Source organism: Xyrauchen texanus, chromosome 40 (assembly GCF_025860055.1).
Source record: "Xyrauchen texanus isolate HMW12.3.18 chromosome 40, RBS_HiC_50CHRs, whole genome shotgun sequence".
In the NCBI taxonomy this organism is placed as follows: Eukaryota; Metazoa; Chordata; class Actinopteri; order Cypriniformes; family Catostomidae; genus Xyrauchen; species Xyrauchen texanus.
This window is the reverse complement of record NC_068315.1, coordinates 1,260,389-1,272,977: the sequence shown is the minus strand read 5'-3', so window position 1 is coordinate 1,272,977 and position 12,589 is coordinate 1,260,389. Positions and strand designations below refer to the sequence as shown.

Here is a 12,589-nt window from a genome sequence, read left to right as displayed (position 1 = left end):
TAAGGACTATTCCGGGTTCAATAGTCATTTTGGGTGACTGTTTCTTTAAGTGAATATTCCGGCACCAGACCGAGTTCTAATGCTGTTTTATTTCTGTAGGTCTGAATGGTAAACCGGTCTGTATGGTGAACGACGACTGGTATGGCTTCACGCCTCTGTGTCCACATCCACTTATTAAGAGTCAAGTACCTGTGAACCGATTCTCAGCATTCATCACACCTGAGATCAGCCCAGAACATGCCGGACAACGAGCAGGTACTTGAATACGCCACTGGACAGTGCGCTAGTGTACTTCAAGTGTACTTCAAGTGTACTTTGAGTCATTATGATGGCTTGACTAAGCTTGTTCATACAGGCCAACGGAATGTTCGTTAATTCAAACTCCAACTGTAACAAACCCTCAAAAGGCCTTTGATCTGCTCTCTCTCTCTCTCTCTCTCTCTCTCTCTCTCTCTATGGGAGATCGGGCATGGTTGTAACACTTTTTGCTTCAGCAACCTGTAACTTGATGAATTCTTGAGCTAGAGTTTTCAAACTATTATACAAAACACACATTTACATTTATGCATTTGGCAGATGCTTTTATCCAAAGTGACTTACAGAGCACTTATTACAGGGACAATCCCCCCGGAGCAACCTGGAGTTAAGTGCCTTGATCAAGGACACAATGGTGGTGGCTGTGGGGTTTGAACCAACAACCTTCTGATTACCAGTTTACCAGTTATGTGGTTTAGACTACTACACCACCACCCACACACTACAAATGTTTACTACAAATGACACCAATTCAAACCTCTGGAAGAATATAACAGACCTAGTGAGTTGATGTCAAACACTGTACATGGTTTGTTACCTACATCAGTACTGGTGAGAGCGAGAGTGTGCGTGCGCGAGTGAGTGCGCGTGCGCGAGAGAGTGTGCGAGTGAGTGTGAGTGCGCGAGAGAGTGCGCGTGTGCAAGAGAGTGCGCGTGTGCAAGAGAGTGTGAGTGCGCGAAAGAGTGCGCGAGTGAGTCTGAGTGCGCGTGTGCGAGTGAGTGTGAGTGCGCGAGAGAGTGCACGTGTGCGAGTGAGTGTGAGTGCGCGAGAGAGTGCGCGTGTGCAAGAGAGTGTGAGTGCGCAAGAATGTGAGTGCGCGAAAGAGTGCGCGTGCGCGAGTGAGTGCGCGTGTGCGAGTGAGTGTGAGTGCGCGAGAGAGTGCGCGTGTGCGAGTGAGTGTGAGTGCGCGAGAGAGTGCGCGTGTGCGAGTGAGTGTGAGTGCGCGAGAGAGTGTGCGAGTGAGTGTGAGTGCGCGAGAGAGTGCGCGTGTGCAAGAGAGTGTGAGTGCGCGAGAGAGTGCGCGTGTGCGAGTGAGTGTGAGTGCGCGAGAGAGTGTGCGAGTGAGTGTGAGTGCGCGAGAGAGTGCGCGTGTGCAAGAGAGTGTGAGTGCGCGAGAGAGTGCGCGTGTGCGAGTGAGTGCGCGTGTGCGAGTGAGTGTGAGTGCGCGAGAGAGTGTGCGAGTGAGTGTGAGTGCGCGAGAGAGTGTGCGAGTGAGTGTGAGTGCGCGAGAGAGTGTGCGAGTGAGTGTGCGCGAGAGAGTGTGCAAGAGAGTGTGAGTGCGCGAAAGAGTGCGCGTGCGCTAGTGAGTGTGAGTGCGCGAGAGAGTGCGCCTGCGCAAGAGAGTGCGCCTGCGCGAGAGTGTGTGCGAGAGTGTGCGAGAGAGAGTGTGTGTGCGTGCGGGAGTGAGTGTGCGTGCGTGCGTGAGTGCGAGAGCGTGTGTGTGTGCGCGCGTTTTAGTCTACAAGAACAAACTCCCTTAATGGTATGTATGCTTAATGAACACTCTACTACACAATGTACCTGTGTAAAGAATATGTAGGTCTAATAAAAAAAACTATGTAAGTGTGTGTACATTCTTAATCAGAGTCACAATGGAAACAAATGAATGTTGGTATCCCTGGAGGTCAGGCTTGGTGGGCCCAGAGACTGCACAGGGCACATTTTACCCACACTTCCTTTGGCTTCGAGTTGCCAAATGGCTCCATACAGAGCTGAGGTCTCAGAATCGTCAGCGCTAGTGCCTTAGATACTCTTCCTTACATGTTTGCTTCCTCTTCTCTATTCTTCTTCCATCAATGCTTCACTGGCGTATCGGAAACGGCTGTATTGCTGAAGAACTGAGTGTCTGACCTGGAGTTGAAGGAATTGGTGGTGTTACAGCTCTCCTCATGTTACAACCATACCCGGTCTCCCCTATATACAATATACAGTATATATATATATGATGGTTATCTCACTAGCTGCCAGTTTGTACAATAAAATGTCTGTAGTCATCAAACATCCAGACGAGACAACATCAAAGTTTGTCTTGACAAAATGTATCTCTCTAGTTAATTATGCCATTCCATTTGGTGACACGAATGACTCAAAAATGACAATTTTAACATCTGTGCATTAATGCAAAACGGCCAATTTACGGTTTTATTTCTAGAATCTTTAGAAAAACGTTTCCTCTGCTCCCCTCGCTGCTATTTACATACATGACCCAATAACATCTTGTTCTTCTCGTCCTTTAACTTCTGCTCATCACTCGGTCTTTCCGCAGCACTCATCTCTGAAAGCTGGCGAGAGGAACTCAAAGATTTGGCCACCAAAGTGAGTCTTTCATCAGCTGCCGAGACACACGATGACAAGAGAGAGGTACTCAACCTTCTGCGAAGAAAACTGTCTCCTTCAAACTTTCAATTTGCTGCAGATGCCTAAAACGTAATATTCACACATAAAAGAGGAGGAAGCTGAAAATGAGACATTCTTTCAAGGACAGTAATTGCAGGATGAAAGCTGATCTCAAGTGTGTGGTGCTCAGTGCCGTGGTAAAAAAATGCAGACTTTATGATTCATCCTTGCACATTTTTAAAGCATCTATTGTAGCATCCTTTAAATAACACTGGCACATCCTGTAATGCAAAACTGTAACTCATTTTCACTGTACTTCTTATCATTGCAATTACCTAGCGCATAGCCCTAGGTGGCGCTATAGGAGGTGTAATCGAACTTGAAAACCTGATCGCCAAGGAGACTGCTAATGTCAAAATGTATAGTCAAAAAAGGGCTTAAAAAAACTATTTGATACAATCAGATGACACCCTGTCAACTGTAGAGCAATGTGCTGAAATACAGTTAAAACTATTTAACAGCATAGCAACAACCTAACGACCACCCATAACACCCCGGCAACTGCATAGCAATGTGCTGAAATACAGTTAAAACTATTTAACAGCATAGCAACAACCTAACGACCACCCAGAACACCCTGGCAACTGCATAGCAATGTGCTGAAACAGGGTGAAAACTATTTAACAGCATAGCAACAACCTAACGACCACCCATAACACCCCGGCAACTGCATAGCAATGTGCTGAAACACGGTTAAAACTATTTAACAGCATAGCAACAACCTAAGGACCACACAGAACACCCTGACAACTGTAGAGCACTGTGCAAAAAACACAGAAAACAACTTAGCAACAGCATAGCAACAACCTGACAACCACCTTGAACACCCTGGTAACTGTAGAGCAATGTGCAAAAACACAGAAAACAACTTAGCAACAGCATAGCAACAACCTGACAACCACCTTGAACACCCTGGCAACTGTAGAGCAATGTGCTAAAAACACAGAAACCAACTTAGCAACAGCACAGAAGAGATCTCCTTGACAACTGCATAGCATGCCCTAGCAACCATCCAGAAAACCCTAGTTATCACATACTGTAGCATTAATGTGCTACAAAGCAAATATAGCACTTTAGCGACCACCAGAACACTAGTTTTACTTTGCAAAGAACATTCACATATCAAAATAAACATTTATGTACATATTCATGAGTGCTGGTAATTATTCATACACATCTTACCTTGTTTAAATGTCAAATGTAAACACGTGCAATTGACTATTATATGAACAGGTCTCCCAGAAAGGCGGGAGATTGATCGCACATAACGCTCATAATGTTTAAGCCTAAACTTATAAATGTAATTAGTCAGATGATTAACTCACATGAGCAGTTTCTTGTCTTCCCCTGTGAACCTAACCCTAACCCTTATATATGGCACAATATATAAAGTAAAATAATTTAGCATTAAGGGCTGTTCACTCACAACCTCGTGCTGGTATTCAGTGATTTTATTATGCAAACATGCACAAAGACACAGAGAAATTTCAGACTTTTATTGATCTAAAGTGTTTGTGAATAAACTCCAGGAGGAGGAAGTTCCTCGCAGGAAGACGCAGTATTCCGCTCAGTCCGGCCGCATCATTCCATCCACGTCTTGGGACGGGAAAAAACGCAACCGGAAGACTTCATACAGACGTCTGGGAACACAACGCTGGCAGACGCACACTCTTGATGGTCTGGAGCTCAGGGTAAGACACCTGAACACACTTGCACGCTTTTATCCTCAGTTGCAAGTACATTCTGAAACACACATCTGTTTGAGTTTTGAGGTGTTAAAGGGCACCTATCATGCCAAATACACTTTTACAGGGTGTTTATATATAAATGTGAGTCGGCTGTGTGTGTACACAACCACCCTATAATGTTAAAAGTGCACCCACTCTTTCTTATATTTCTATTAATCAAAAACAGTCAAAAGGAACGCTTTTCATCTCTGCTCTAAAGTGACATCAAGTTACAGCAGGCCACGCCCACGACTGGTGACAGACTCCGCCCTATTATCATAGCTCCTCCCCCGAGTGGTCGACACACAGTCCTGGAGCAGATACAGTGAGAAGAATAATGAACATAAGAGTCTTCATGTACTCCCGACATCAGAGCCACTGAAGACGCAGTGGACAAGCTGGACTGGTATTCTGGAATACCGGGCATTTTCCCGGAGGGCCGACGCACTTTGGGGCCAATCAGGGGCGGACTGGCCATCGGGAGAACTGAGCGAGCCGGTGGGTCGGCCGCAAAATGGTTTGAATGGGCTACGTTTGAGCCACTGCGTTTTGGAGAAAGGACCACAAAACGGCGCCGCGATATGGAGAAAGGGACAGCGAACACCCCCCGCTCAACATTTGTGCCAGTTGTTATGTAAAATCTCTTCCCGGTCCTGTCTGAACTCCGGTATTTACGCTGTCAGACATATCGGTTCTGATTTGTTGTTGCTATAGTAACCGAAGCATGAGTTGTAAAGGCACAGCCCTCTGCCTGAAAGGGGCAGAGATCAGCAGCTCATTTGCATTTAAAGAGACACACACGAAATCTGCGTGTTTTTGATTCCACCCAAAAAGAGGTGTATATAACATGGTGTAATAAATGATCCGTGGGGTATTATGAGCTGAAACTTCACACACACATTCTGGGGACACCTGAGACTTATATTACATCTTGTAAAAAGGGGCATAATAGGTCTCAGTGCTCAGTGATTTTGGATTTGTTTTGTTGTTTTTAAATCAAGTTTTGTGCTAAATGTTGATATCAGTGCCAGAAATTAACTTGTACTATAAGGGACCATATTTGCCCCCTTGATTTGGGCATTCCTTACCTGTCACTTTTGTGGCTAGAAATTGTAAAACTGTCCTTTCTTATCGATGCCAGTCAATGAAGGGGCGTTCACTCTGGCCAATGCAATAAAATGAATAGAGTTCAATTTTATGCAAATGAGTTAGGAGAAAATGAATAAAGGCTTCGTTTGATCTTTCACCCGTCTTTACTCTAGAATGCTCATATGCATTAGCTGGACCATGCAAGCAATATAAGATATATTAAATGTGAGGATGGGACAGTATGCATGTCATTTTAATAAGCAAAACTGTTTAATTTAAATATTCTCTCCATGTCTGTCTCAGGTGCTGGAGCTCTTGTGTCAGATTCTGCAGACTGACTCTCTCTCTCTGGTGCAGCAGTGGCTTTTGTTGGCAAATGACAGAGGTGAACAATTGACATTTGATTTGACTGATTTGATTGGCTATCAACCAAACGGATGGCTAATTGTTTTTAAACCTCCGTACAGAATAGACCAGAAGCGGCTAATTCTTCATGAGTCGCCTCAAGAACGTCCTATGGATTTTTCAAATTGAGGTTTTTGAATTACGAGAACAATAAGATCTGTGGTGAAAATGACCTGAGGAGCCTTTCTCGTTTTGTTCTAGAACATAAATGACACGCAGTCGTGTATTTTGAAGCGGTTGTGACCTTTAGTAATGCATGTTGCTAAACAAGGACTACAACTGTCGTCCATTTCGTTAAGTTCGTACCTCACGTGCTGATGGTAGTTGTAGTTCTTTACCCTTGTGCGACAGTTTTGTCTTTTTTCAGTCATTTTGGCTGTGTTAATGTCAGTAAAAATGACATTTTTAATATTTTCCACCAGATGGTGCCATTTGTCTCATGTTTATCCTATGGAGCAAATACAAGCTTTTCCCCTATTCTCTGTCTGCTGTATTATAGAGCAGCTGCAGTGAATAACTGAATAAATGATGCAGCTAAAATTGTGTGTGTGCATTGAGAAATGTGTGTAAAAACAACAGTGCCATTATGTAAACAAACTGGCATTTAAAAGGTTAAAATCCTAAAATGGGGTCTGGGTATCTCCGCGAGTATTGACGCTGACTATCACCCCTAGAGGCGCTACTTCGAATCCAGGGTGTGCTGAGTGACTCCAGTCTGGTCTCCTTAGCAACCAAATTGGCCCGGTTGCTAGGGAGGGTAGAGTCACATGGGGTAACCTCCTCATGGTCGCTATAATGTGGTTCTCGCTCTCAGTGGGGCGTGTGGTGAGTTTTACGTGGATGCCGTGGAGAATAGCGTGAAGGCTCCACACGCGCTATGTCTCCATGGTAACACGCTCAACGTGTCACGTGATAAGATGCGTGGATTGACGGTCTCAGACGCGAAGGCAACTGAGATTCGTCCTCCGCCACCAGGATTGTGGCGAGTCACTACAACACCATGAGGACTTAAGAGCGGATTGGGTACAATAAAGGAGAATATCTCCGCTCTGTAGGTCCAAACAATGCAAATCAATACTTTAAAGCTCCAAAAATCACATAAATGTAATCCATAAGACTCTAGTGGTTAAATCCATGTCTTCAGAAGCGATATGATAGGTGTCGGTGTGAAATAGATCAATATTTAAGTCCTTTTTTACTCTAAATCTCCACTTTCACTTTCAGATGTGAAAGTGAAAATGGAGATTTAGTGTACAAAAAATTATTTAATTTTTGAAGTTTCATTTTATTGATGAACCTCCTCATGGTCGCTATAATGTGGTTCTCGCTCTGTGTGGTGAGTTGTGCGTGGATGCCGCGGAGAATAGCGTGAAGCCTTCACACGCGCTACATCTCCGTGGTAACGTGCTCAACAAGTCATGTGATAAGATGCGCGGATTGACGGTCTCAGACGCTGAGGCAACTGAGATTCGTCCTCCGCCACCCGGATTGAGGTGAGTCACTACAACACCACGAGGACTTGGAGCGCATTGGGAATTGGGCGTTCCGAATTGGGGAGAAAATTTGGTATGTAGCAAAAATAATCAATAATAAAACTGATTTGAACAGGATATATAATCAAGTCGACAGAGATGGGGTTAAAGCAGGATCTGGTCAGAGAATTCCCCTGCTAATGAACACATGATTACAGCTCATTAGATGTGCTCTCTTCTCCCAGAGAAAGAGATGGTTCAAGGGTTACTCCAGCAAGCCATGACCGACTTGAGCTCTCTTACCCAGCAGACATCTGGGTCAGAACTTCTGCCGTTCACATCAGAACATCTGCCAGATCACGTGTTACTCAATTCTTCCGTCAACCATCGTCAAACAAGGACGGCCAGGTGTGTATTTCCAGAATTGAGGCACCATGTTTTTCGTTGTCAAATCAATGTACCACATTTGTATGTGTATTTTGAATATTCCAGGGTTGAATACATATTAAACTCAATCGTAAGCACTTGTGGCTTAATGGAGGTTACGGTGCGGCACTTACAATGGAAGTCAATGGGGCCAATTTCTGAACGTTAAAATACTCACCGTTTCAAAAGTATGGCCACAATACGTAAACAATGTGTGTGTTAACATGATTTTGTTGCTTTCTAACGGCATCTGTGTAAAGTTATATCCGGTTTTATAACTTTGTTGCCATGACAACAACGACGTAGCCATAAAATCCTAAAACGACCGTAAAAACGACCATTTAAAGAACTTTTGACTGAAATTATTGTGTGCTTTTTTAGACACGTTGTATCCCCTTTTCTCCCAATTTGGAACTCCCTGGGGAGGGGCGTGCTTTGCGCCCCATCAGGTCATCCCCGCCTTCCTCGACCTGGAAAGAGACAGGAGGGGAAAACAACAAAATACTAAATAGGCGAGGGAAATGGCCAACACGGTGCGAAAGAGAGAGAGAGAGAGAGAGAGAGAGAGAGAAGCAGCTCACTCACCGGTTCTCTGATGTACCGTCACGTGGTCCTCGGACACTCCGCCACACTCTCCGGTGGATGACAGCCGCTCCTCTCCGGGCGAACCGGAGTCAAACCTGCGACCCCCAGCGGACAGAATGCCCTTCCGCTTTTCTGGTGGCACCTGGGGACATTCCTCCGCCCCTGGCAGCGGCCCTCCTTTTTAGTTACTTCTCTCCTCCCCTCGCGGACAGCGGTCTAACCTTGATCCCTCCGCGTTTCTGGGAGACGGCAGGGCACTCCTCCGCCCCTGGCAGTGGCTCCATCGCTCCAGGAGGTCGGGGAATCCAGTCCCCACTCGCCCCGTGGAAGGCGGCCGTTCCCCGCATCCGGGCGGTTGGGCTGCTCCGTCACCCGGCAGATGGTAGCGGCGCTCCCCTGGGTAGATGGCAGTGTCGAGGACTCTGCGACGGGCATCCCTCCTCCTTCCCGGGTTTCGGCACCATTGTAAGGGGGTTAAGATGGGCAAAGAGGAGGCGAGAACCGGCTTGTCAATATAAATCATAATTTAAGTAAACTCAAACCAAAAGCACAAACATAAACACACACATGACGGACATGCCCGTAATTCTCTCTCTCTCGAACCGTCGTCACCGGCCGCCTTTATCCCTCGCGCGCCCCATCAGGCCGATTGGGGACCGGGCGTGCACATTCCAGCGCGGCCCGCCCCCCTCCGCTCCACACCCACTACTTAGTAGGTCCTCGTGCTGGCGCGGCTACTCGCCTCAATCCGGGTGGTGGAGGACGAGTCTCAGTTGCGTCTGATACCATCAATCCGCGCATCTGATCACGTGACTCGTTGTGCATCCGCGGAGACTCGCAGCATGTGGAGGCTCATGCTAACTCACCACACGCCCCATTGAGAGAACCACTAATCACCACCACGAGGAGGTTACCCCATGTGACTCTACCCTCCCTAGCAACCGGGACAATTTGGTTGCTAGGGAGACCTGGCTGGAGTCACTCAGCACACCCTGGATTCGCACTCGTGACTAGTCAGCGTCAATACTCGCGACTTCCATTGTAAGTGTCTCACTGCAACACAGATTGTGCTTTTTTTAAAGAAAAGGAGGGATGAGTCGAAATGTGTTTTTTTGTGGTAATTAACATTACGACACACGTGCTGTCGATTGAGCTCAACTTGTATTGAACCTGATCAAACATAGCACTATACATCTTTCATAGCACTATACGTTTATCAATAACTACAAACCAAATTGGCTCGCCTTAACTGGTCGATTTGGACATAAATGGGCAATCCTGCCAATCTTCTTAAGTTTCAGGTCCTATTTCATGCCAAATTCACAGTATATCATCAGTATTCAACTGTATAACTAACATCATCTCCATGAAACCTTCATGAATGTTTCATAAGTTTCATATCTTTTGCAGTTCACATCCCGCAGAGGCGTTAAAGGACAAACCAGGTACGTTGTCTCTGCTCTGAGCTGCTTGTGTACTTTAGTCATCGCTGTTGATCGGTTGAGCACTAAAATGTTCACTGATGACGTGAGTGTTATAAATACACTTCGACAAGCACTCATGAATTCATTAGTTCTTGTTGTGGGCTGAATTTGAAAGGGGAAATTACTAGTGCAGTCAGTGGCTCCGTTTCAAAGTCTAGTGTGTGTTCTTGATGTCTTCTGACTAAATAGCAGCTCCTTTTAAAGGTAGCATCACAGGGGTCTGTGTATCTCAGCGAGTATTGACGCTGACTGTCATGGATGGATGGATGGATAAACGGATGGATGGATGGACGGATGGTTGGATAGACAGGTGTATGGATGGATGGATGGATGGATGGATGGATGGTTGGTTGGTTGGATAGATGGATAGATAAACAGGTGGTTGGATGGATAGACGGATGGATGGTTGGATGGATGGTCGGATGTTTGAATGGATGGATGGATGGGTAGACGGATGGTTGGATGGATGGATGGATGGATGGATAAACGGTTGGTTGGATGGACAAATGGTTGGATGGATGGATGGATGGACGGTTGGATGGATGGATAGATGGATGGATAGATAGACAGGTGGTTGGATGGATAGATGGATGGACAGGTGGTTGGATGGATAGATGGAAGGATAGATAGATGGACAGATAGATAGATAGATAGATAGAAGGTTGGTTGGATGGATGGACGGATGGATAGATGGATGGACGGATGGATGGATGGATAGATAGCTGGATGGACGGTTGGATGGATGGATGGACGGATGGATGGATGGATGGATAGCTGGATGGACGGTTGGATGGATGGACGGATGGATAGATGGATGGACGGATGGATGGATGGATGGATGGACGGACGGATGGATGGATGGATGGACGGACAGACGGATGGATGGATGGACGAATGGATAGATAGCTGGATGGACGGTTGGATGGATGGATGGATTGATGGATGGATGAATGAACGGATGGATGGATGGATGGACGGACAGACGGATGGATGGATGGACGAATGGATAGATAGCTGGATGGACGGTTGGATGGATGGATGGATTGATGGATGGATGGATGGATGGATGGATGGATGGATGGATTGATGGATGGATGGATGGATGGATGGATGGATGGACGGATGGATTGATGGATGGATGGATGGCTGGACGGTTGGATGGATGGATGGATTGATGGATGGATGGATGGATGGATGGATGGATTGATGGATGGATGGATGGATGGATGGATTGATGGATTGATGGATGGATGGATGGATGGATGGATGGATGGATGGATTGATGGATGGATGGATGGACGGATGGATGGATGGATGGATAGCTGGATGGACGGTTGGATGGATGGACGGATGGATGGATGGATAGACAGGTGGTTGGATGGATGGAACGTCCATTATTACATATGAAAGTAACTAGTTACTTGCTACTTGAGTATTCATTTAATTGAGTACTTTTTTTAACATCTTGAGTAATTATTTTCCCAAGTAATTTTTACTTGAGTACAGTTTTTGGCTACTCTACCCACCTCTGGTACCCAATATAAATACTTTTATGCTTCAAATCAAAGTTTGTAATGTCGTGATTCACCTCAGAGCTGGTTGGTTTGGTGGTTCATGGTGAACAACTATTTTATGAAGGATTATGCAAAATCTCTACGTGAACAAATTACGACAGTTGGACAGATTTTGTCACCCCAGTCTTTTTACATCTGGCCAATATAAGTCTTCAAAGGCAGCGTAATCATGCTTTCTTTCAACAGCCTTCTCATCAGGAGTGCACTTGTGATTCCTTGACATGCTGCCTGCATAGGCGACTCACTAGGTTTTGAAACGGAGCCCTTGGACATCCTTTTATCACCATAGAAATGTTCAATTGGACCACATTTGCATAGAGAGAAAACATGTCGAAAATAGAGATATGCCCACCAGATTTAATAACAGGAAGGACGATGTTTTATCCAAAATGGATGCAAATTTATCAGGCATCAAGTGAACATCAGTCCACTGCATGCAGAGGTCAAATTTGAGTAAACATTCAGAGCCGAGTGCTCTTGCTTGTGGTTACTATAGTAACGTTTTCTAGTTAAATGACTTGAGTTTGTCAAGGCTGTCTAACGTCACACTCTGTTCTAGAACGGATTGGCGAGGCAGAAGTTCTCACGCTGCGCCCGGAGGACACGTAACTGCTGCTGTGAGACACAGAACAACAATAACATCGACATCACGATTAATGTTGTACTTAAGAATTAATATGATCTTATAGCATTTGTGTTATCATAATCATGTTCTGCAATGTAGTTCTTAATGTCTTGCAAATAAAGCATATAAACAGGAAATAATCACAAGCCATGTTTTTTTTTTAGTTACGTAGTTGATGTGGGCATTGGAGATCTCTTCTCCAATGAGCTGTTTTGATACAATGCAAGTGGATGGGTGCCGAAAATGTGATGCTCCAAAAAGCACATAAAGGCAGCATAAAAGTATTCCATAAGACTCCAGTGGTTTAATGCATGTCTTCAGAACTGATATATGATAGGTGTGGGTGAGAAATCGATCAATATTTAAGTACTTTTCTGTTGTAAATTCTTCTCCCTGCCCAGTAGGGGGCGATATGCATGAAGGATGTGAACCACCAAAAACAGAAGAAGAAGAAAGTGATAGTTAAAGTGGAGATTGACTGAGCAGGGA

General features: G+C 45.4%; 1 protein-coding gene across 1 annotated transcript in view; it reads left to right on the top strand.

Annotated features, from left to right (window-relative positions):
- The window catches only part of tbata (thymus, brain and testes associated), a 17,046-nt gene extending 4,818 nt beyond the window's left edge, over nucleotides 1-12,228 (top strand). The window contains exons 3-9 of the mRNA XM_052113009.1: nucleotides 100-255; nucleotides 2,583-2,677; nucleotides 4,243-4,404; nucleotides 5,833-5,914; nucleotides 7,652-7,814; nucleotides 9,828-9,862; nucleotides 12,035-12,228. Coding sequence (XP_051968969.1) covers nucleotides 100-255; nucleotides 2,583-2,677; nucleotides 4,243-4,404; nucleotides 5,833-5,914; nucleotides 7,652-7,814; nucleotides 9,828-9,862; nucleotides 12,035-12,084 — 743 coding nt within the window. The 3' untranslated portion in view covers nucleotides 12,085-12,228. The remainder of the gene's footprint in view (nucleotides 1-99; nucleotides 256-2,582; nucleotides 2,678-4,242; nucleotides 4,405-5,832; nucleotides 5,915-7,651; nucleotides 7,815-9,827; nucleotides 9,863-12,034) is intronic.
- The last annotated feature ends 361 nt before the right edge of the window (nucleotides 12,229-12,589 follow it).